Genomic DNA, 24,691 nt, shown 5'->3' with positions numbered 1-24,691 from the left:
TAACAAAAGGAGAGAGGAGGGACCAAATGATACAGCAGCCTCTAGAAGCTGGAAAAGAGGGAAGGAAACGGATCTCCCCTGAAGCCCCTAGAAGGAACGCAGTCTGGCCAACACCTCGATTTAGACTTCTGACTTGCAGAACTGTAAAAAAATATGTTCATTATTTTAAGCAATTAAGTTTGGGGTGAGTGCCGCACCATTATCAGGAAATAAGTGTAGTTATTACAGAACTAGAGGAGCAACTGTGGGCTCCCCATCCAATAAATACCAGTTTCTTAAGATTGATGGGGAGGGGTGGAAGGAGGCAGAGCCAAACAGTGTGATGATCACAAGGGCATTAATGAGAAACTTAGATGAACTGTGTACATGGCTAGGTTGCCTGCTTTAAAATGGGAAACAGCCATCTGGGTTTATACGGCTTACCTTTTTCAAAGGATTCCTAGTTCAGTCCCCACAGCATGGAAAGTTACTCCCTAAAAAGGAAGCTGTGGACTTCCCCAGGCTGGCCTAGACACTCCATTTACAGCCTGTACTCCAGCCCTGACAAGCCCTTTACAACCTCAGAGCAGGACATGCCCACTCATGCCTCTAGGTCTCTTCCATTGCAGTTTGCTCTTTGGTAAAGTGCTCTCTTCCCTCAGGCTCTGCTAAAATTCTTCTGTAAAGCTCAGCTCACTGATCACTTCCTCTGGGAAGCCCTCCCTGGCTCCCCAGTTCCATTGTCTTCCTTCTCTCTTCCAACATCCTGGGCAGCCCTCTTACCCAAGCTCTGGGTTCTTGATCTTCTAAACATTCTTTTGCTTGTCTTCCTCTTTGACCCCACCAGCATGAAGCTAAAGGACCAGAAGGATTATGTATTCTTCTCATATCACTAAGCCACTGTCATTCTTCACCTGTCTCAAGTCTTTCCTGGTTCTTGCCCATCTCTTCACCTAAAAAGAATGTAAACTCGTCCTTCAAGGAGTACCCTCTATCATGAAGTTATCTTGACTGATCAAGAACCAGACCCATCTATGTGGTCCCAAAGTCCTCTGCTCATCCCTTAACACTAAACATTATCATTGAACATTAGGTGGTCCTTTTAAGACATGGAGGTCCTTGGAAGTTGTGCCTCTTTCACCTGTTTGTTCCTGCTGGGTCTAGCACGGGCACGTGGTGCCCAGCCAATACACAAAGAACAGTGATGGAATTAAAAGGAAAGCAAAACCACGAAATCCAGTCATGCTGATTAAGATCTAGAGAAAGACTGGCAAACAAGTAACTTTATATGTGAAGGCTTGTGTAGCCACTTTCTAATGTTAGCGAGCCAGTGTTTCCTCCTGGTTTCCTACAGAGCCTTTGGGGTTCAACTCCAAAGAACTCCAGGGTGGATACTGGGAAATAATTTCACCTCCCATCTCAGACACAGAGCTATTGCTTTATCAAACAGTCTGGTTAACGAAAGCTACCTTTAACTTTGAAAGAAAAAAAAAAAAGCACTTTCTAGAAGGACAAGTCTTGGAGAGGTATGAGGTACAGACGAGTTTCAACCTGCCCTATCTCCCCATGACCTTCAAGTAGACACTGACTGACTTTCAAATCTGTCACTCATAAATGGGCACAGCACATGCTTACCACACAGTTGTGATGACGCACTATAGTGCTACATGGAGAACACCCACCAATGGGGCTGGTCCATGGAAGGCATCTGGTCAGCTTTACTGACCCCACCCCCCCGGTGCCCACACTATGCTAAGCATTTGACAAAGCTTTCACCTCACTCATAGCACCAAATAACATGATGCATTCCTATCCTCTCCAGATAGAAGCTGGATATAGGCTAACAAATGGCCGAGTTAGGCACAGACTTCAACTCTGTCAACTGCAGCAGAGTTAGGAACCAGTATGCCACTCCCAACCTCTGAGTGTCAGCTTCTCCTACACTGCAATACAGAATAAAATGCCTGTGACCACATGGCATGGTGGTTGCACTCATGAACTCACAGCTGCCCACACATGTCGTGCCCATCAACATGCCACCATGGATGGAGGAAGGACTCAGAAGACCCCACCTCTCCCTGAGGAGCTGCAGACAGTTAATAGTTGCTGGGGGGAGAGGGAGCCATGATACTCAGTGGTACAGCCCTTGCTCAAGTAAATAATTCGTGTTCACACGCATTCAGGGAACTAATGAAATGCAATGGGCCACACGTAAAAAAGAGGCAGGAAGGGGACTTGGCAACAGGGAGTTTGCTGGGAGGGGGAAGTGGATAAGAAGGTATACGGTCAAAGTACACTATATACATGCATAAAATTGTGGAAGAATAAATTAAAAAATTAAATGCAGACCATAAATCAGCCTGTGATTCAGGTCTGTCTGCACAGCTGTGGTCAGGACAGCCTGACCCAGCCAAATACCTCCGAAAGGAAATTAGCTCCATTGCACAGGGGAATTCTAGGAAACTCATCCTCCTCAACCTCTTTACAAACATCCAAGGAAGACACACACTCACTCACACATACATACACACTCAAGGATTATGACCTCACAGTTGGGATTTTAATGCTTGATCTGAGATTCTTCACCTCTCTGGGAGGTGGAAATTGAGGTCTGGTAATACTTGCTGGGAAGGAGATGATGTTTCCTCTCTTGAAACTACTGAATGAGGGGCTGGTGAGGTGGCTCAGCAGTTAAGAGCACTGGCTGCTTTGCACAGGACCTGGGTTCTATTCCCAGCACCCACATGACAGCTAACAACTGCCTGTAGCTCTAGTTCCAGGGGATTCAACACTCTCGTCTGACGTCTGTGGGCATTGCACAGCATAGGTACACTTACATGCATGCAGATAATACACTCATACACATAAAATAAAAATCATAAAACTTTCTTTTTACAAAAAGAAAACTCCTGAATGAAAGCCACTGATCTTCCCATGGCCCAGCAGTTCACAGGTATAGTAACCAATCACAACTGACTAATAGAGGCAAGTGTAAGGAATGAAGCATGCTGGGAGGGCCAGCCAACAACAGATCCCTTAGCAACCTAGGGCTGGAAAATTCCCTGAAGACCTCAGTAGGATGGGTGCTGCTCTCTATCCTGTTTCTATGGAAACTGACATCAATTGGTTAATAGACATTTTACAACACACTTCTGTGAAATTACAGGAGTGAGACAGGCTCTGGATCCCATTATCACCAAACATTTTGAGAATGGGAGGACATTCAGCCTGGTTTTAATGTTATAAAAGGAAAGGTTCCCTGAGGACACGAAGAGATGTTTCTCCAAAGAAGATGCATAAGTGGCCAGTAAGGACAAGAAAAGATGCTCAGTAACAGAAATCCCCTGGGATCGTAAATCAAAATCACAAGAAGATATCCCTTCATACCTGCAAGGAATGGCCACCATATAAACAAATAGCATGTGGAAAAACTAGAACACTTGGGTACTGTTATGTAAAAGTAAAGTAAAATGGTACAGCTCCTGCAGAGACAGTGCTTAAAAAAATCTGAAAACAAGGGGCCAGCAAGGTGGCTCATGGGGAGAAGGCATTTGCTGCCAAGCCTTATAGCTCAGGGATGGTGAGTTCGATTCCTGGGAACCACATAGAAGGAGAGAACTGACCCCCATTAGTTGACCTACATGAATGCCATGATATGTGCTCACCTTCAAATAGGCACATAGACAGAGAAAGAGACAGACAGAGACAGAGAGAGAGCGAGAGAGAGCGAGAGAGAGACAGAGAACACACAAGTGCGTATACACACACATACACACCACACACACACACAAATAAATGTACTTAAATACTTAAAACAGAAATATGGTATGATCCAACAATTCCAATTTACTTCTGGGCATCCACCCTAAAGAACTGAGAGCAAGACCTTGAAGAGACGTTTGTTCGCACACCTGTGTTTGCAGCAGGTTATTCACAATAGCTAAAAATGGAAGCAACCCAGGTGCCCATTGACAGATGAGTAGATAAACAAAATGTGGCACATGTACGCAACTGAATAGTGTTCCACCAAAGAAAGGAAGGAGTTCTGCCCTGTGTGACGACGTGATAAACCCTGAGCACATTCTGCTGAGAGAAGTAATTTGGTCACAAAAAGACAAATACTACTATGTGATTCCACTAATAAGAGATACTTAGTCAAAATCACTGAGGCAAAAAGTAAAATGGTGGTTGGCTGGTGTAACAGGAAAGTGAGAATTACTGTGTAATCAGCTTTAGTCTCAAGCTGGGGAGAGGAAAAGAGTAATGGAAAACAATGACAGCAATGGCTACGCACCAAGAAGAATTCATTTAGTGTCACTGAACTATACACTTAAATTGACTAAGATGAAGTGCTGAGGGGGAATGACTCAGTGGGTAAAGTACCAGAGTTCAGAACCCTGGCCCCCACATACAAGCTGGGTGTGGTACATACTGATAACCCAATGCTGGGAGGTGGAGACAGGCGAAGAGTAGGCACAAGGACATGAGTTCAAGCCCCCAGAATCCCAAAAGAAGCCAGGCATGGCAGCATTTGCCTAAATCCCAGTGCTGGGGCAGGCAGAGACAGGAGGGTGCTGGGGGCTTGCTGGCCAGTCAGCCTAGCCCAAATGGCAAGCTCTAGGTTCACAAGGTGTGGGAGTGATTGAGGAAAGACAGTCTGAAAACCTCTGGCCTCCATATATGCCTACACAGAGAAACATACTAGCACCCACCCCCAAACACACACACACATACACATATAATTAATTGAAAATGAGACGGTAAATTCTATTTTGTGTATTGTGTAAATTCTATTTTTTGTGTGTGGTGCTAGTCAGGTGAGTACCACTGAGCTATATCTCCAGCTCTGTGTATTTTAACACATTTTTCAACTGGAGGGGGAAAAAGGAGATGGCAGAGGTCACATAATAACAAGGGCTCCTTCCCGCCCATCTAACCCTTAGGTACTCATTTCCAGAAACTGTGGGGGAAGTCTGTCCTTCTGAACAGTGTCTTCATTTTCATGGGTATGGGTTGCCAGGGGGTCAGAACTCATCCACTCTCCTCCTTCTTCCACCACCTCTTTTTCTTTGGTCAGCACACGGGTTCAGCTTTGGGCAGGAAGTGAGGAAGAACTTGGCTGATTGCCTTTTTACAATCCAAGACCTACAGGCTGCACTTCCCTTGTCCACTGCCTCCCCCGACTGCCACTGTCCTGACTTGCTGACTCAGGGATGTTGCTCTTGGTAGAGGGCATTTCTGAGCAAGCTATACCAAGAAGGAGCACAAGTCAGAGAGCCCCAGGTCCTAGGGTCTTGGCCGCACCCAGGCTATGCTGCCCACAGTCCTGCTCTCCTAGACTAGACTTTATTTCCTGGGAGGTCCCAGGTCTCGCCCTAACCCACTGCAGTTGAGTTCTAACTAGAATTTCCTCTAACATAGTATCTAAATCCTCTCTCCAATACATCTAACATCAGCATCCACACCTGTCATAAGAATGATAACTGCATTTTATGGACCCTCTTCTATGGGCCAGGCAATATGAATGTGTCATTTAATTACTCAGTAACCTCACATGCTCTGCATATTAGTTACTTGTCTTATTGTTGTGACAAAATGCCTGACAAAAGAAGGAATCATTTACTCTTACAGTTCCAGGGATACACTTATCATGGCAGGAAGCTGTAGACAGCAGAGGCTTAAGGCAGCTGGTCACAGTGTATCCACAGTCAGGAAGCAGAGAGTCATGAATGCTGGTGCTCAGCCCCTTTTCTCCTTTATATTCAGTACAGGACCCCAGCCCATGCAAAGGTGCCACCTATATTTAGAGTGGGTCTTCCCGCCTCACTCAACCTAATCTAGAAAATTCCTTACAGACATGCTCAGAGGCTTGCCTGTTTAGTGATTCTAAACCCTGTCAAGTCAGCAATCAACATTAACCATCACAATCAGCACTGTTATCCTTAATCTTATATGAAAGATGAGGTAACTGAGGGTCAGAGACTTTAATCTTTCTAACCCTGAAGTCCGTAGAGAGCTCCAATAAAGGCTGACGTTTTTGAGGCTTTAGAGTGTATAAAGGAGACATGTGTCTAAAGGAGACAAAGGCCTGCTATGGGAAACAGGCAGAATCAGAAGATTCCCAGAGAAGATTCTAGCTAAAGAAATTCTGTTTTTAAGATAAGATTCAATTCCTAACTGCTGTGGGCACTCTTCCTTGACTGCTCTCTCCCATATCCCTGGTCCTCTACCATCATCCAACATGGGTAGGGTCGCATGGGTTAACCTCTCATTTACCACCACAGTATAAGGACCCCCAGGAAAGAGGCTGTGACTTTCAGTTTTATTAACCTCTTTTGTGCCTAGGACTAGATGCACAGAAGGGTTTCCTGTAGGGGGAGCTGCACACCTCAAGGAAGAGATGCAGTGTAAGTTTTCATTTATTTTTATTTTATGGGTATGAGTGTTTTGCCTGCATACAAGTAAGTGCACCCATGTTGCAAAATACCCACAGAGGCCAAAAGAGGGCATCGGATTCCTGGGAACTACAGTTACCAATGGTTGTTAACTGCCATGTGGGTGCTGGGAACCAAACTCAGGTCCTCTGCAAGAGCAGCCAGTGTTCTTAACCACTGAGCCATCTCTCCAGCCCCACAGTGTAAGTTTTGACCATGAAATTCCATCCACTTGTCTAAACATGACTCAGACTACCTATTCTCTAAGCTGTTTGTCTGACCATACTTGGTAGAAGTCAAAACCTCCCTTCAACATATCCATGAGTAAAAATAAGTCAAATACTGGGCTCTGCCAGACCTATGTGTGAGTTCTAGTGCTGCCGTTCCTGATCTGGGTAGTTTTGAGCAGACTCCCTCACTCCTCAGAGCCTCTGTTCCCTGTGCATAAAATATGAAGAACAGTTTCTGCCTCACAGAGTTATGTGAACTATAAATGTTATATATGCATTGTACATGAGCCACATTCCAACAGGGTCCCCATTACCATGACTACCACTCTGTAATCATACTGTCCTAGGCTGAAGGGCATTTGCATACATGTCCTTTCCAGCCCTGGACAGTAATGGATCTCAATCTCCAGGGTATATCAGGATCATTTTAAATGAATTTCCCCCCTATATCACTGACCTTCAAGTTAGAATCCCTGGCAGGTAGAGGAGGAGGTAGGAATATACAGCTCTCATTTTTTTCTCTCAGTAAAGAAATGTTTAATGGCTGAAGAATCGTACACTGGCTCTGTGATATCTCCATAAAGGCAACTTTCATGTTTCAAAAATAGATTTGATATTTTTTTACAGCTCTCATTTTTTTGACCTTTTTGAGACAGGGTCTCCCTGTAGCCCCAGCTGTCCTGGAACTCACTATGTAGACCAGGCTGGTCTTGAACTCACATAGATCTGTCTGCCTCTGCCTCCCGAGTGCTGGGATTAAAGGCATGCGCCACCATGCCTGGCTACAGCTCTCATTTTTAAAAAATTATTTTTATTGAATTTTTGTGCATTTCATATAATACTTCTTAATCAAATGCAGCCCCTCCCTGATCCATTACCCTCATAGCCCCCCCACCAGATTTCATGCATTCTGTCATATATGTTAAGTCCTATTCAGTCAAGCATTTGTACCCAGATGTCCTTTGGTGCATAATTCATTCACTGGAGTCTGGTCCAACTATGTAGAGATCTTGAAGAAGATCTACTCTCCCTCACCCAGCAGTAATCAGTTGCCAATATTTCCTAGGCTGGAGGTGGGGCCTGCTGCCTGTCTCCCTCATTCTATGCTTGATTTTTGTCTGATTGAGTTGGCATGGGTCTTGTGCACACTGTCACCATTGCTGTAAGTTCGTATGAGCAAGTTTCCAGTGGCCTGAAAGACTGCTTCCTTATGTTCATGCACCAATGCTGGCTCTTATAGTCTTTCCATTCCCTCTTCCACAATGGTCCCTGAGGTGTGGTTGGGTGAGTTTTAATACAGGAGTCCTATCCAGGAACATGCACTCTTCAATCTCTTATTCTCTAACACCTAGCCAGTTGTGGCCCTTGTGTGCACCACACTCTGTTGTATAAGGAAACTTAACTGGTGAGAGTTAAGGGATGTATTAGTATTCTTTCTAACCCCTGTTCTACTATGTTCTGTGAGCCTTAGGTGTAGAGGTCCCTTTGTAGATGTATCACTTAGGGCTGGGCATCTCTCAGACATATAGTCTCTGTGTGACCAGTTGTAGAACTCTGTAATAGCCTCCATCTGTTGCAAAAAAAAAAAGGGGGGGGGCTTCTTTGATTGGTGGTGTATGATACACTTGTCTGTAAATATAAGGATTCATACTTAGCATACAGTAAGAAATTTCATTTATCTAGAGATATGACAGAGATAGGGTTTTCCCTAGGATCTATGGTCTCTCCAGCCATGTGTATTTGGCTATGTTTACAGTACCATCCATGAGTTTCCTCCTATTGAGAGGGCTTAAAGTTCAATTATATAGCTGTTGATTACCCCCTAGATAACAGTGCCAGAACTCCACAACAGAGGTAGTTTGCTGTGCCGGTCATTGTGGTTATTAGGTTTTAGAGCTGGATTGGACTATTGATAGATTTTCTCCCTTAGCAGCTTGCATAGTATTCTCTAGAACTACGAGAGCTAGTCTTCGGGTACAAGGCTTCCAGGTGAGTTCTAGCTCCATTGCTCCAAGTCCTGTGTCCGAAGTATGTCCTGACTTCAGCAGTAGAGCCTTACCTTTGAGTTCTGGGAGGTAAGGTACTGCCTATGTTTTTCTTCTAGCAGTTTCAGAGTTTCAGGTTTTATATTGAGGTCTTTGATCTGTTTGGAGCTGACTTTTGTGCAGGGTGAAAGATAAGGGTCCAATTTCATTCTTCTACAGGTGGAGATCCAGTTTTGCCAGCATCATTTGTTGAAGATCACAGCTTTCATTTTTAACATTTCCCCACCCCTAATACATACACACTGAAAGAGACTATAATATGTGCTCACCAAACTTGGAAACTTCTGCAAGATGAATTTAATTTCCAAATTCCTTATAAACATGAGGTTCCAAAAAGACCAGGGGCTCCCAAGCTGGGTTGCACTTAAACACCATCATATCTGGGGATGAGTCCCAGATATTCTGAACTGGGTTTGGAGTATACAGTGGATGTCAAGATTTCTGAAAAAAGGAGCAAAGAATTCTAGTGGCCAGACAAGGTTGAAAATCCTATTCCAAAGCAATGGCTTTGAGGTTCCAACCAGAATAGCTCAGCTTTTACCCAGGGTTATAAACTGAGCTTCCATGTCATACTGACTTTGCAGAAATGATCCTCGTGTTTCACAAAAAGCAGTAAGTTGAGCTGGAGTGATGGCTCAGCTCACCGCACAAGCACAGGACCTGAGTTTGATCCCCTGCAACTCCATTAAAAAGTCAGGCATGGCAGCATATGCCTATAATCTCAGGGCTGGGGCAGGCAGAGACAGGAGGATATCTGGGGCTCACTAGACAGCCAGTCTAGTCAAATCAGAGAGTTCCAGGTTCAGTGAAAGAATTTATCTTAAAAAAATAAGGTAGAGAAGGATTAGAAAAGACACCTAATTTTGAACTCTGGTACACACACACACACACACACACACACACACGCATGTGCGCACACACACATGCACACCACTAAGTTTGTAAACAAGTGCTCCAGCCTGTTAACAAGAGCCTTGCAGTTCCACAGCCAGGACTATATTCACCTTTGTCTCTGTTTCAGGGCCTTCCAATATAGTGGATGTTTCATAAATATTTGTTGTAAGGTCAAATAGTTTTATTTGTTATCTGGCTCCAATTAAGTTTTCAGTTGCTTGGCACAGCGACCTGACCATTGCGTAACCATCTAAACCCCAACAGCCTTTGCCTCCAATCTTAAACCTACAACACAAAATGGAGCAGCCAGCTCTCCATGGAACATGCTGATGTTTCTCCTTGGGGTTAAATATACTATGCAAGTACCTAATGACTAACAAATAGAAGCAAATGTGACTTGCAGTGCAGGCCTCCCAGCTAATATTTGGATTGTTTCATCTGAAACTGTCAAGTTACAAGAGGATGATAAAGACTTGTAGGACCTTCTTAGTAAACTGTAACTGGCCTTTTGTCAATATGCTGTCAAAATGCTCAGCCGGAATGCCTGCAGCACAGGCCTGGGGCCAACAAGAGCCTGCACCCCAGGTGGCTCTTAGTATCACAACCACAAAGCCCCTTTCCCGCCCAGGAACGCCAGTCCCAGGATTCCACCACCATACCTGGTGCCCACCATTCATGGTGCCCAAAGTTAAGTGCCGTAGGAGTCTGAGAATCAGACAAACACCTTCAAATTTTACCTTACCTGCTGGTTCTAGAACTCTGGGTCATCACTCAACCTGGTAGGTCCCCAGATTCTCAGTGGAAATTCTGTTTCATCAACTCCTTAGAGCCACAACTACCTGGATTTGAATCCTGACTCTTCACCTGCTGCCTGAGTAGCTGTGGGAAATGTAAGCCATGCCTCTGAGCCTGTTCCCTGCCTCTAAAATGAGGAGTATGTTAGACATTGAAAAGGAACAGAAACATTACCTGGTATGGAAGAGGTATACAATAAACCTTAGTGATTATAACACTGTAATTTAGAAATAAAGAGTTTTGAATACCAAACTCCTTATAGCTTTATGTTTTTGTTGACAAAACTCACTGGCAGGAAACTTGATATATGACCCAGGCCATTTATATGTCTTATTGTTACTCTATTTAGTTTGAGCATTCATGCTTTCTTGCAGAAATAATACTGTGTTTTGACCAAGATGAAGCACACCCTGAATTCTCTAAAATACACATTTCTGAGTTCTAAAACACATTGGGGGAGGGGGAGTTGGGGAGATGCCATAAGCAATGGCACTGGTGCGCTGTTGGCAATGCATGTGTGTGCTTGTGGAGGCCAGGGGACAACATCAGCTGTGATTCTGCAGGTCTGATACACACACACACACACACACACACACACACACACTCAGATATATGGTGCCAAGAATTCTTTCCACTGCAGCCTGATCAATGCATTGGCGCACTGATCAGGCAGGGATAGAGATGGGGCCCATGATGCATGCCTACCTTCTCTCAGCAGGGTCTCGGCCCCGGGCCTGCGGGTGCCTGCTGCCACGCAACACTGCGGATCCCTGGTGGCTGGCATCTGGGCCCGCCAGGCCTCGCTGCTCCTCTCTGCTCCGGTGCAGTGGCACCGACGTGCGCACAGCCGACACGACGTGGCCAGAGAAGGATAGCGCCCCGGGTCGGTGGCTGCCACGTGTACGGTAGGAGCTGGGCAGGCAGGGCCGTGTCTGCTCCATCACTCCTCCGCTGCAACTGCGTGAGCAGGCGGACCAGGGGCCCCAGGCACCCCACACACCCTGGGTGCCACCACTGCTGTCCTCTGAGGCACCCTCTGCTGCTGCCATCCGCTGTGGAACCTGTGGAGAAAGAGGAAGGTTAGGAACCAAAATCTGAAAAGCTTTGGTTAGGGCTTCTCTGCTAGGCACATGTAGAGCTGGGGTTTTGATTTAAAGGTTAGAATAAAATTATTATAATTCAGCCTGGGTCACAATCTCTGCCAACTTGGTCATAACAGGTCATTTTTCCTTTTTTTTTTTTTTTTTTTTTTTTTGGGATAGGGTTTCCCATAGCCCCAGCTGGCCTGGAACTCACTATGTAGACCAGGCTGGCCTTGAACTCACAGAGATCCGCCTGCTTCTGCTTCCTGAGTGCTGGGATTAAAGGTCACCACCACACTCCGAAATTTCTCCTATTTTTTATGAGGGAAGAAATCCAGGAAGTTTTAAGCACCCAGAATCCATGAGAAAAATGGTGCAGTCCTGAGCTTTGAGCACCATGATGGGTTATCATTTTGTTTCATTGTTGTTGTTTTTTAAAATATTTTATTACATTAATTTATGGGGGAGGGCACACATGGAGCTCAGAGGACACCTTGCTAGAGTTTATTCACTCCTTCCACTATGTGGGTTTGAGGACTGGAACTCAGATCCTCAAACTTGGCAGTAAGTGGCTTATTCATTGAGCAATCTTGCCACCTCATGATGGTTAATCTTCATTATCAACTTTACTGGACTTAGAATAACCATGGAAACATGCCTCTAGGTTTGTCTTTGAGGGTTTTTCTAGATTAGGTTAATTATAGTGGGAAGATCCACCCTACATATGGGCACCATACCACAGGCTGGGGTCTCTGACTGAAAAACAGGAAGCTAGCTAAACAGTTCTCTCTCTCTCTCTTCTCTCTCTCTCTCTCTCTCTCTCTCTCTCTCTCTCTCTCTCTCTCTCCTTTCTGACTGACTGCAGATACAATGTGACCAGTTTCCTCCATGATGGCCTACCTTCAGGCTGCAGGCCAAAATAAACCTTTCATTAAGTTGCTCTTTCCTCATTGCTGTGTATTTGTCACAGCAATGAGGAAAGCAACTGATCCACCACTCTGGCCTTAGAGAGTAGATATTGTGCCTTCAGGAGTCTTCTTCAAGCTTGGGTTGTGTCTCCCCTCAGGCTGGAGGGCCTGGACTTCCAGCAGCTACAGGGCAGCCATGGGGAAATTGGTCCTATGTCCCCTGCAGTAAAAGCAATGCTTGTAACTATTTGGAGGCCATGCCCTAGAGCCAGGCTGTCAGGAACCACATCTCTGCTACCTCTTAGCAGTGACTGGGAAGCTTCTGAACCTCTGAGGCCAGTATCTGTGACAGGAGAATGGTACCATGCCTACCTTCTAAGCCATAAGGAGACTTCAGTGGGTTCATCTATTTGCACAGCACAGAGCTTGACACTGCTGTTAATAGACATCATGATACTTTCCCTGCTTCCATGCACATCAATTAGAAGGGATGGGAAACATCACAGCATGTGCAGGTTCTAGCCAGGGAGTGATTTCACACTCAGATTCATTAAACCGGTCCTTACAGAGACCTATATGCTGCACTAAAAGCACCCTGGCCCCTCTGTTATGTACATGGGAACTAAAGTTCCTAGAAAAAAAAGCTGTGCCTGTGTCAAAGATTCCACAAGGCCAACTGATCAGAACCTCTGGGATTATGGAGAGCTAAAACAGTGCAGCGCCAGACCCCAAATTATCTTGGGCTATCTTTAGTTCCCGTAACAGCCATTCCTAGCCTACCTCTGTGTTTGACTCTTGTGACTATCAGGTAAAATTCTTTAGGAATGTACAAACAGATTCCCTAGCTTCCAGCAACCCAAAGGCCATCAGATAGCATCTGAGGCCAATAGCAGAGACTTTCCCACTTGGCTGTAACCCACCTGCCTGATGTTCCCAACAATGTATTTTTAAATGACCTTGATTTTCTGTTACTATAAAAAACTTCATGAAGCTGAATGTTTGAACATTGTATTTGAGGCAACCTGAATCTGTGTTCCTGGGTCACTCCCATTTGGTCCCAGAATAAACTATTTCTTATTCCCACTGAGGGGAGAGCTATATCTCTGCATCACCATAGACATGCCCTGAGCATCAGCTGTATACCTGGCCCAGAGTCAGGCACTCTCCTAATTTTGTGTCTGTGGCTGTAATAATACACCCTGCCAAAAAGCAACTTGGAGGAGAAAGGGTTTAATTTAGCTCACAATTCCAGGTCACAGTGAATCACAGAGAAGGCCAAGGCAGCAGGAACTTGAAGCAGTTATCACCTCACATCCACAGTCAAGAGCAGAGAAAATGAATTCATGTATGCATGCCTACTACTCAGCTCCCTGTCTCCATCCACTCATATAATCCAGGACCCAAACCCACTGTTACTCACAGTGGACTGGGACTTCCCACACCAATTAACATAATCCCCCACAGATGCCCAGGCCAACCTGACTCAGACAATTCCTCTTTCAGACTCTCTTCCCAAGTGATTCTAGATCGTGTCAAGCTGACAATTAAAATGAACCCTTCTTGTCACTGAGGACTATGAAGAAAAGCATCCAGGTCCACACAAGTGGCCTGGATCCAGCAGCAGCAAAGGTTTACGCCACGATGGGAAGGCTCCCAGGAGGAAGTGGCTGCCTTGGCTGGAGGAAACTGAGAAAGTCGCACAGAGGAAACAAGGGCGTCCCAGTGAGAGCTGGGATTGCTTAGCACCTGCTGAATGCCTTACTGAACACGTAATCTCTGAGTCCTCATGACCGTCCTGGTTACCAACAATCTCATCTTAGACTGCAGATCAGAGACATCATGCGACCTGTCCCGAGGCACTTTGCTGGATACAGATACACCCATCTCTCAATACCTGTACGTTCAGGTACTTGCTCTCTCCTTAGCAGAGAGATGCTCCTGACCTTCCAGAATCCTCTTCTAGACTGTTTATCCTATCCTTAGACCACTGAGTGAATCTATAGCTTTTCTTGGAATATGAGTTTTTTTCAGCAAGTCGTGGGCTTATCTCTGCAGTGCAATGATGCCTCTAGATCACCCTTGCTTTTTATTTGTTTTTAATGATCTTAACTTTCAGCAGCCTAATTTGGCATACCAGCTCAAAGCTCTTGCCAAGTTGTACTCTTCCTCTGTCTCCACAGAACCTGTGTGGTGAGGCAGCTCAGGGATAATCTGGACTAAACCTGACAGGCCTGATCTTCTGGATGCCACATGGCATCACACAGTGTCACACATGACTGACGGTGCTAAGCCTACCCCAGGGTGCAGTTGTGAGGACTGACCAGGAACCTGCTGATAAGCCTGAGATGCGTCTGCTGCTGCCGAGTCCATGGGCACCAAAAGCCAGAGTGCCCGCTCTTCAGTAGAGTTCTTGCAGCAGGTAACCAGCCACCATAAAGTCACTAGCTTGTGTAATTAGGGTCACCTTGACATGGCATCACACAGTGTCACACATGACTGACGGTGCTAAGCCTACCCCAGAGTGCAGTTGTGAGGACTGACCAGGAACCTGCTGATAAGCCTGAGATGCCTCTGCTGCTGCTGAGTCCATGGGCACCAAAAGCCAGAGTGCCCGCTCTTCAGCAGAGTTCTTGCAGCAGGTAACCAGTCACCATAAAGTCACTAGCTTGTGTAATTAGGGTCACCTTCCTTCAACCAAACGGTAGTGTAGACTCATCCCTGATAACCTTTACACCTTAGGTTGGTTCTTGAAGGTTCTGGAAATAACTAGAGCAGGATGGGAGAGCAAGACCAGGAAGAAAAGAAACAACGAAGCAGGGGGGCAAAGAGCCTACCCTGAAGTCAGTGGCAATTCACAAATGGCATCAATCAGCTGACTTATGGGAACTATGTTCAGAGAGCCAACACAAGAGAACAGATGGCATGGGGTGAGTCAATTTCAGATAAGGTCATGGCAAGAACAGGCAAAGGAAGGGGGGAAGGAGGGAGAGGTGGAGAGAGAGAGACAGAGAGAGAGAGAGAGAGAGAGAGAGAGAGAGAGAGAGAGTCTGGCATCAGTTGTCTGCAGAGCTGTGGTTCCAACCTCAACCATTATGAGCCCCCCTCAGCCCATCCTTGCTACACTGAGCATCTAGGTTGAAGGCTCTTATACATAATTATAAAACAAGGCCAGAGTCCAATGAAGCACAGAAGAGAAGATGAAGCATGGTGAAGGCAGCCCGCCTACCTAAGTGAAGAATGCAGGGATGTGGCTACAAGTCATGGGGAGGAGTAAAGGTCCCAGAGCCACCAGATGCTGAAGAGGCAGGAAGGATTCTCCACACAGGAATTGAGAGAACACTCAGTGACACCTGGCCTGCAGAACTATGAGGGAATTCAGCTCTGCTGTTTTATGCCATCAAGTTTGTGATGGTTTGTTCAACTAACAGAGAGTGTTGGACTTCCAGGACAAGGTAGGGCAGTGCACTACTAGTGCCCACCAAGAACCTTCTCCATGTCGGACACATCTGTGTATCAGTCAGCTCAGTGGCCGGGCAGAGGTAAGCTCCTGTCACCAGGCCCTGCTTTCAGAGTCCCTCAGTGCCCCACCCAGTCACCTGAAAGGTTGCTCGCTGTGCAGGAAAGAAACCGAGGTCCCAAGAAACTATGTGATATGCCATGGTGTCAGACTAGTGAGATGCAGGGACCAGACTAAAATCAAGTTCTCCTCTCCTGAGGCCCCTCCTCCTGCGTGATGCTGCCACACTGCCTGTGTTGTTGGTGGGAAACAAAAGGGAAATGAGGAGTAAATCCGCACCAATGGGCATTCTAATGCGAGGATGACGGGGATAAAGGAACGAAGACAGAAAGATGTTTCTGGCACCTTTGGGGATTTAGGCTCTCCTGCCCTTCCCCATCTCTCAGTAACAGAGATAATAACCAAGATTGTCTGGAACATTCCATTAGACACGCAGCCACACTGGAGAGCCACTTCCTAGGATTAATCCCACCCTAATTTAGTTTCTGACTGCCAAATTGGGCAAGATCCTTGTGGGAAGGAAACATGAAACCACATTCCATCCTATTCTACCCATACAAATTCTCTAATTTATAGGAGAATTACGGTGAGTGGCTTGGAATTCCATCTGAGTCCCCATAGTGAGACTCCAACCACAGGCTCCAGAACTGGGTCTCAATAGCATTCAGTCAGAAACACGGGGATCAAAGAAGCAAAAACAGAAGGAAAGAGGAAAAGTGAATGAAAAAGACAAGAAAAACGAAAGAAAAAGTGAGAGGAGGAAGGTTCTGGGAGTTAGCTTCCTGGTTGCATCAGTCCTGCACCACCGTCCAATCCCCTCCTATCTGCTGACAGTTAAGTGTGGGTTTTCTGTGAGGCAAGACTCAAGGTAAGGAAACTTTTCAAGTGTTTAGAGATATAATATTCCTAAAATTAGGACTAACAAGGTCTTTGTTAGTGACAAACGCAGAAAGCCAAAGAATAAATTATGACAAGAAAAACAACAAAAAAGAATCACTGAAACACAGCACTCTGCAGGCTGCCTGCACGCTCCCCACTCTCCAGCTCTCACATGACACGTCGAGCCTGAAGGCACTTCTGAAAGGTACCCTGACCCAAAGAAGATCTAGGTCTGGTGGCACACACCTGCAATACCAGCACTTGGGGTAGGGAGTTCAAGGTTATCCTCTCCTACATAGAGAGTTCAGAGCCAGCCTGGGCACATGAGACCTTGTCCCTCCCAAATAAAAATAAGCAAAATGTACCCTGAATTTCTGGATTTCTTCACATATCAAGTTCTAACAAGTATTTAAGAAAAGGACAGTTCAGGCTAGTGATGTAGTTCAGTTGGTAGGCTGCTTGCCTAGCAAGCTCAAAGCCCTGGACTTGATTCCCAGTACTAAATAATGATGTGGTGGTGCATGTCTGTAATCTCAGCACTTGGGAGATAGAGGCAAGAGGATCAGAAGTTCAAGGCTATCCTCAGCTATATATAAGTTTTGAGTTCAGCCTAGGATACCCGAGACCCTGGAGAGAGAGAAAAGGAGATGGAGAGGGAAAGGGGAAGAGAGAGAGAGAGGCAGGGAGGGAGGCAGGAAGGGAGAGCACAATTCAGTAGAGGCAAGAAGGGTTATGACCATCAAGGAACTGAGTTAGCCATGGCCTTCCTCTTAGACTTTGCAGCTTCCCAACTGTGAACAAGAAATTCCTGTAATTTAAGCCACCCAGTTTAAAGTGCTTTGTTTAGAAGTCGGAGTAGGGAAATCCAACAAGAAAACGAACAATATACAAAAACTGTTCAGCATCATATATGATAAAGTAAATATAAGACAAAACACCAAGTTTCCATTTGATACCAATTATTCTGACAAAGGCTATAAGGTCTAACAATACTGATGTGGCAAGAATGTTTTCTGCTGATGGGTGTCTAATCTGGGGCAACATCTTCATAGAGCACTTTCCAATCCCCATCAAAATTTCAAATACACATACCTTTAGCTCAGGAGCTAAAGGGGTTATACTTGCAATTTACAAGAATTTTATTGAACCAATGCATCATATTGCATATATACAGATTGATGTTGTATTATTATTTATAAGAACAACAAAGTCTGGAAACAACTATGGATAGTCTGGAAACATCATGAATAGGAGCCCAGTTAGATGAAATGTACCTTTTCCATATCTTGGAACATAATTATTCTGTTAAAGTGAAACTGGTTTATATTTGTTGAAATGGAGAGTTCTCTAAGGCTTATTTTTATCTGTATGTGTCTATGTGTCTGTGTGAATATGTGCCACGTGTGTGTGTGCCCATGGAGGCTGAAAAAGAGCATTGGATCCCCTGGAGTTGGAGTTACAGATAGTTGTGAGCAACCGATGTAGGTTCTGGGAATTAAGCTTGGGTTCTTTGGAAGAGCAGCAAATACTCTTAACCACGGAACCACCTCTCTATCCCTGGATAGTTCTCTACAACATATTAATTACTGAAAAACAAAACAAGAAGTAGGACGGTATTAAAAATAAAAAGCAGAAGGTGCAGTGGCCCTATCACCCACTGGCCCCCTCCACCAGCTTTGGGTCACCGGCTGGCTGCCCCTAGGACTCAGGAGTACCTCAGCAGCTGGCAGGTCAGGCTTATTAGTATATTCTTAACAAAGGGCAGGAATAACACCCACCATTTATTTAGTGCAAAATATGGACCAACCAATGGGCTAATTGCTTGAGTCGCGTTATCTAACTTAACCCGAAGAACGCACTTGTCATCCTCCCTGGAGAGATCTTAGACAAGTTAGAGTATGCAAAATTCTTATCAGTTCAGAAATCCCCAGGACAGCTCATGTGGAGATTTCTAGCAATGCCTGGACTCATCCCAGAGGTAGTATGCGCACATGAACTGAAAAACCACTAAACTGGAGTGCTTACTTCTAAATGACCTCACCCCTTAGACTGGTGGTCCCTAAGGAAATTTTCAGTAAAATTACTTAAATGGCTAGAAAAAGAAAACCAAAACAAACAATGATGTTCCACTGTAGAAAATAACATATGGACGCAAAGGGAGGGGTGGGTGACAGAGTTCACAGGGATGGTTTGAGCCTTCTAAGATAAAGGGACAAGCCTCTTCAGAAAGCAGAGACAAGAACCTGAAGCCAGATTTCACAAGATGCACTTCAACAGCTCTTATTTCCACTTTGCAGATCAGTCATTGGGGTATAGACGGGCAGTGTGGTCTAGTGGGTAAAGCAAGGGCTTTGAAAACACTTATGAGAACAAATGCCACTCCATCAGGGTTGTAGGGCATCTAACAGCCCGCTAGCCTCCCAGCAGGGGCAAGGTAAATGCTCATATGTCCTTTCGTTGGGAGAATGGCACCAGTCCAAAGTCTTCCAAGGTGTAAGAAGGAGATCCAACCATGGGAACAAAGTGATGCTCTCTCCACTCCACTGAAGGGATTCAAGGATGGGGATGAGTAGATGTAGGACTGGTATAACAGAATTTAAGGACAGATTTATTCAAAGTGCACATATGATGTTAGGACCCTTCCCCAGAGAGTACAATGTGCCCCATATGGGCTGAGGCTAGGGTCCAGGTAAACACATGTTGGATAAACCTCCATGGGTCTTCTGAGATACTCTTCCTTTTAAGTGGTGTGAAATACCAAAGACAAATGTAGTATTTAATAAGCCTACTGAAAGTGCACATATAATATAAATGTGAGTGCATATATATACCTGAAGGCTATATAACAAAAACCATAATGCCAGGCAGGGGAAACCTTCCTTCAAGTCATTGGTCAGGGGAGCCCAAATAATACAGGCTATTGACATAGCCCTTGAGTACCTCCGTGAACTTGAAGGTAAGACCCTATTGCTGAAGACATGACATACTTTGGAGACAGGACTTGGAGTAAATGAGGTGGAACTGACCCAGAAGCTTCCTCCCTGTAGCTCTCATAGTATCAGAAGATTCTATGCAAGATGCCAATGAAGAAAACCAATTAATGATGCTACTCAGCTGTAAAGTCTATGAACCACAATAACTGGTCCAGAAAACTATCTCTTAGTTCAATAGTGGCACTTTTATCTTAGGGGTAATCAATGGCTGTCTAATTGGACTTATAGCCCGCCCAATGGGAGGGAAATCATGCTTGGCACTGTAAGCATAGTCAAGTACATATGGCTGGAGAGGATTTTAACCATGTACTATTACACCCAGGTCTCACCATATAGGGGGAATGAATGCATAGGACCAAATAGAAAGATAGTCAAATAAATTAGAGTTTTATGATTCAACAAAGCACCATCATCATGAGCAATACAGTGCAATAGAGAAACAGTCTTGTAATATAATACTAAGTGAAAATGACAAATACAAACTGGAAACTATACTGTGATTATACTAATAGAAAGGTTCTGTAGACCTATGAACAAAGCCTGGAAGAGGACGTGGAAAAATAAAAACATCTGACCTGTTACCGAAGCTGAGTCCGGGAGAATTTTTCTTGTAATTTCAAAAATTTCTGTCATGGTTACAATACAGCTCACTCAATAAATAAAAATAAATAGATTAAAGGGAGAAAGATTCAAAACAGCTTGTAGGGTGGGAGTGAAAGGAACAAACTAAACCAAGAGCTGATGGTCTCTCTACTCACAGAAAGCCCTGGGAATTTCTCGTCACCACCAGGAAGCCCAGAACTAGGCACCGCTCTAAATGTTTCCAATGTATTTGGTTTCAGTACTAATGTACAATCATGTACAATTTTACTGGTTTCTAATTCTCTTTCTACAAAATTAAACCTTCCATCTGTTCTTCATAGAAAAGGAGTCATAAGCAAAATTCACCATTCTAAAGCTTGATTCTAGAAGAGACTAGAAAAACTAAGTTTGGTTTTAGCCACATAACCTAGTCAACAGCCTAAAACAAATGTTACAGAAATACACCTCAGAGTTGGAGAACAAAGTTTTGGAAAGTTGAGAGCAAAGGGAAATAGGATCACAGAGCAGCACCTCAGTTAGGCCATGTGTCACCAGGGACCTTGGACAGGAGCCTTGGGGAGGTAGAGCATCTTCATAGAGATTCTCTAGTCAGAACACCTCAATCAAGGACGTCACTGATGGTTTTCTCTGAAAATGATAATTTGCTATTATATCTTGATCACCTATACTGACGCAATATAAAATCTTCTCAGCATTAATATCAATTCCAGTGCTACAAAATGAATGTAAGAGCCTCAAAGAGGCTTGGGGAGATAGACCAGTCAATAAACTGCCTGCTTCACAAGCATGAGGTCTTGAGATTTATCCCTAGCTCCCGTGTAAAAGCCAGGTCTGACAACACATGTCTGTAATCCCAGTGCTGGGGAGGCAGAGGTAGGATTCCTGGGGCTTGCTGGCCAGCCAGCCTAGCCAGAAACAGCGAGCTTCAGGTTCAACAGGACACCCTGTCTCAAAAACATAAGGTAGAAAGAGATTGAGAAAGACACCTGACATCTACCTCTGGTCTCCACATGCACTCTCCACATGCACACACATACACAGGAACACACACACACACACACACACACACACACACACACACACACACACACACACACACACACGCATGCACACACACATATCAAAGATATGAAAGACTAGTGCAAAACGCTTCAGCTCTGGTAGGGTGAAAATTTCCTCCATGGTAATTACTTGCATCAATGCTACAAATGCATTTCAGAAACAGCTAAAATAAGGTATTTACATTAACAAAGGAGGAGAAAGGAGTGGAGGCCATGGAAGGGAAAGGGAAAGTAGAAAGAGAAAGCTTTAGCTAAGGCCTGAGCCATACAGAGGAAAATCCCAAGATACACAGCCAGCCATAAGCCATCAGACAGGTGCCGACTTTTCATAAACAGGTATAGCAGCCAACAGGAGACACAGAAAGATGAAAGAAGGAAGAGACAACTCATGGGAAGCCCTGGGCAGAGACCTACCTTCTAGACCCAAGGCTGTTCTTAATCACTTTGTAACTTAGCATCAGCGTGTGTGTGGCTCTGAACCTCAGTTTTCCTATCAGTAAGTGAGCTGATTGAATGTGATGGGGACTGACACCCCTTCCACCACTAACAGGCTTTGGATTTTCCTGGAAGAACACTTACATTCCTTGCTACTTACTAATCTACTTCAAGTATCATGAGAGCAAGAGAGGCAATCCTTGGGTGTGCCTAGGGCTCCCCTGCCAGCAAAGAAGAGGCTCCAAGCAGATATCTTTCCTACATGCACGGGAAAGGAAGCCTAAATGCATATCCACTGAATTCAAAGGCAGGACCCACCCAAAATGATGCGATGAGGTAAATATTTGGATGTGATCTACATAATCGGAAACACTCGCCCCTTCTGAAATTGACCTGGCTCTTTCATCACCAGCCACATGGAAATTGTCCTCAGTTATAACTAGAACATAATACAGAGCATGTGCCTGGGTACTGAGCCTGCCCGGTGTTGCTGCACAGTTACTCAGGGAACCAGAAGCAGATGTTACTGTGCAGGGCCTGGATATGTTCTCTGGTGCTGTGGCTAGGTCATGTGGCCTCATGCTCTCAATGGCTATTGCCTATTTGTAACCCAAGCCAACAAGGACAGTCAAAATAATGAGTAATGCATAAAATGAAGTGTTTCAAGAAGCTGGATTGGGGGTGGCAACCTTCCAGTGGATGAGTCTGTTTGGTGATTTGGCCACCAACATCTGGGTCAATATTCAGCACAGTCTGCAAGGCTGAGATCAGAAGCATCCTTGTAAGAAAGGTAGGCCATAGACTAAGGAAATTGCTCAGTTGATAAAGTGCTTCCAAGCAAGCATGAGGACCTGAGTTTAGATCCCCAGCACCTGCCAGGCACCATAGTGCATGCCTCAATCCGAGCACTGGGAAGGCACAGAGAGGAGGATCCCTGGGGCTTGCTGGCCAGTCAGTCTGGCTGAATCAGCAAGCCCCAGTTCATGAAGAGATCCTCAAAAGATAAAGTAAAAAGTGATTAAGGAAATAACCCAGTGTGAACCTCTGGCTTCCACACACACATACGGGTGCACACAATACAAAAGACATGTGGACAGTGATTTCCTGGAACTTGTCAGGATCCAGCACAGAGAGGTACACAGAGTAGGAATTCAGTAAACACTTGTCCAATGAGAAAGTCATAAGCAGATTGATATGGAACCCTGTCCCAGACCACCCATTGCACACTGAGAATTCTCACACTACCAAAGCTATCTTCTTGAAACTTAGCCCTACTACTGTGTTACTGTATTGCTTACCAATGATGCTTAGGTTCTATGTTCCAAAGGACAAAGACCAAATTGATTGGTATCCTTTTACCATCTAGCCTCAGCCTCCCTTTCCAGCTCAACCACATCACTGCCTCCCAACCTACACAACACACATGAAGTAGAATATGTTCCTTCTCTACTCTGGCCTTCCCCTGGCTGTCTTCTTAGCTCAAAGGCTTTCGTCCCCTCCGCCTATGAACAGACCTTTTCCATCCATGTCAAGTGGTCCCCCTCCCATTTTCCAGAGCCATTATGTACATCTTTTCCAAAGTACTCAATACCTGGCACTAATTATCTTTATATGCAGTTGTCTTCTCAACAATCCTGCAATCTCCCCAGGGCATATGATAATTTATTTTATCTCTGTATTCCAAGCATTCTCTCTAATAAGATCTCATGCAAAACCTGTCATCTGGCAGGCCCTAGAGAAATATTGAATGGGTAGATGGGTGGATGGGTGGGTGGGTAGATGGATAGGTATGTGGGTAGATGAATAGTTGGATGGATGGGTAGATAGTTGGATGAATGGGTGAATGAATGGGTAGATGAATGGATAGGACAATAGGTGGATGGATGAGTGAATAGATGGATGGGTAGGTGGGTAGATGGGTAGATAGTTGGATGAATAGATAGATGGATGGATAGGTAAATGAATATGTAGATAGATGAATGGATGGGTGGGTAGATGGATGGGTGAATGGATAGATGGATGGATGGATGGATGGATGGATGGATGGATGGATAGGTAGATGGATGAGTTGATAGATGAATTTGTGGACAGGTTGGTAGGTGGGTGGATAGATGGGATGGTAGATAAATAGGTGGGTAGATGGATGGATGGTTGAGTAAATAGATAGATGAATGGGTGGATGGATGGGTGGGTGAATAGGAGGTTGGTGGGTAGGTGGGTAGATAGGTAAGTAGGTGAGCTGATATATGGACTGGTGGATGGGTGGATAGACAGGTTGGTAGGTGGGTGGATGTACAAATGAATGGTGGATGGATGGATGTGTATGAGTAGGTAGATGGATGTGTGAATGGGTAGATGGATGGGTGAGTGGGTGGATGGATGGGTGAGTGGGTGGATGGATGGGTGAGTGGGTGGATATATGGATATATGGATAGATGGATGGATGGGTGAGTAGGTGGATGGACGGATGACAATTTTACTGAATGCTTGGTCCCTTGCCTATCTGTAAAATATCAAATGCCTCCTTTCTCTACAGCAGCACAGATGCTTAATCACTTGGCCAGAAATTGATGTTGCCTCTACTGTTTTCCTAGCTCCATCTGCCTACATAGAAGAAACCGACAGTCCAAATCACAATTCTATTTCCCAAAGCAAGTCACTCCGAATTTGATCCCCTAGCAATCCATTGCTGCTTGAAACTTTCTGTCTCCTTGATTTGGGACATGATGCTGTCCTAGCACTTCTAAACCTCTGGCTACCTCTTTGCTGGTTTCTTTCCTCTCTGTGGCCCTTAAGTTTTGGTTCCACTCTTGGTCATCTACTCTTCTAATCCAAA

General features: G+C 45.0%; 1 protein-coding gene across 1 annotated transcript in view; it reads right to left on the bottom strand.

The window, feature by feature from the left end:
- Thsd4 (thrombospondin type 1 domain containing 4) overlaps positions 1-24,691 on the bottom strand; it is a 694,930-nt gene that overhangs the window by 583,708 nt on the left and 86,531 nt on the right. The window contains exon 4 of the mRNA XM_008836407.3: positions 11,083-11,438. Within this exon, the coding sequence (XP_008834629.1) occupies positions 11,083-11,438 (356 nt within the window). The remainder of the gene's footprint in view (positions 1-11,082; positions 11,439-24,691) is intronic.

Source organism: Nannospalax galili, unplaced genomic scaffold (genome assembly GCF_000622305.1).
Source record: "Nannospalax galili isolate Female #2095 unplaced genomic scaffold, S.galili_v1.0 scaffold54, whole genome shotgun sequence".
Classification (NCBI taxonomy): domain Eukaryota; kingdom Metazoa; phylum Chordata; class Mammalia; order Rodentia; family Spalacidae; genus Nannospalax; species Nannospalax galili.
The sequence above is the reverse complement of the archived record's forward strand: the minus strand, read 5'-3'. Positions and strand labels throughout refer to the sequence as shown.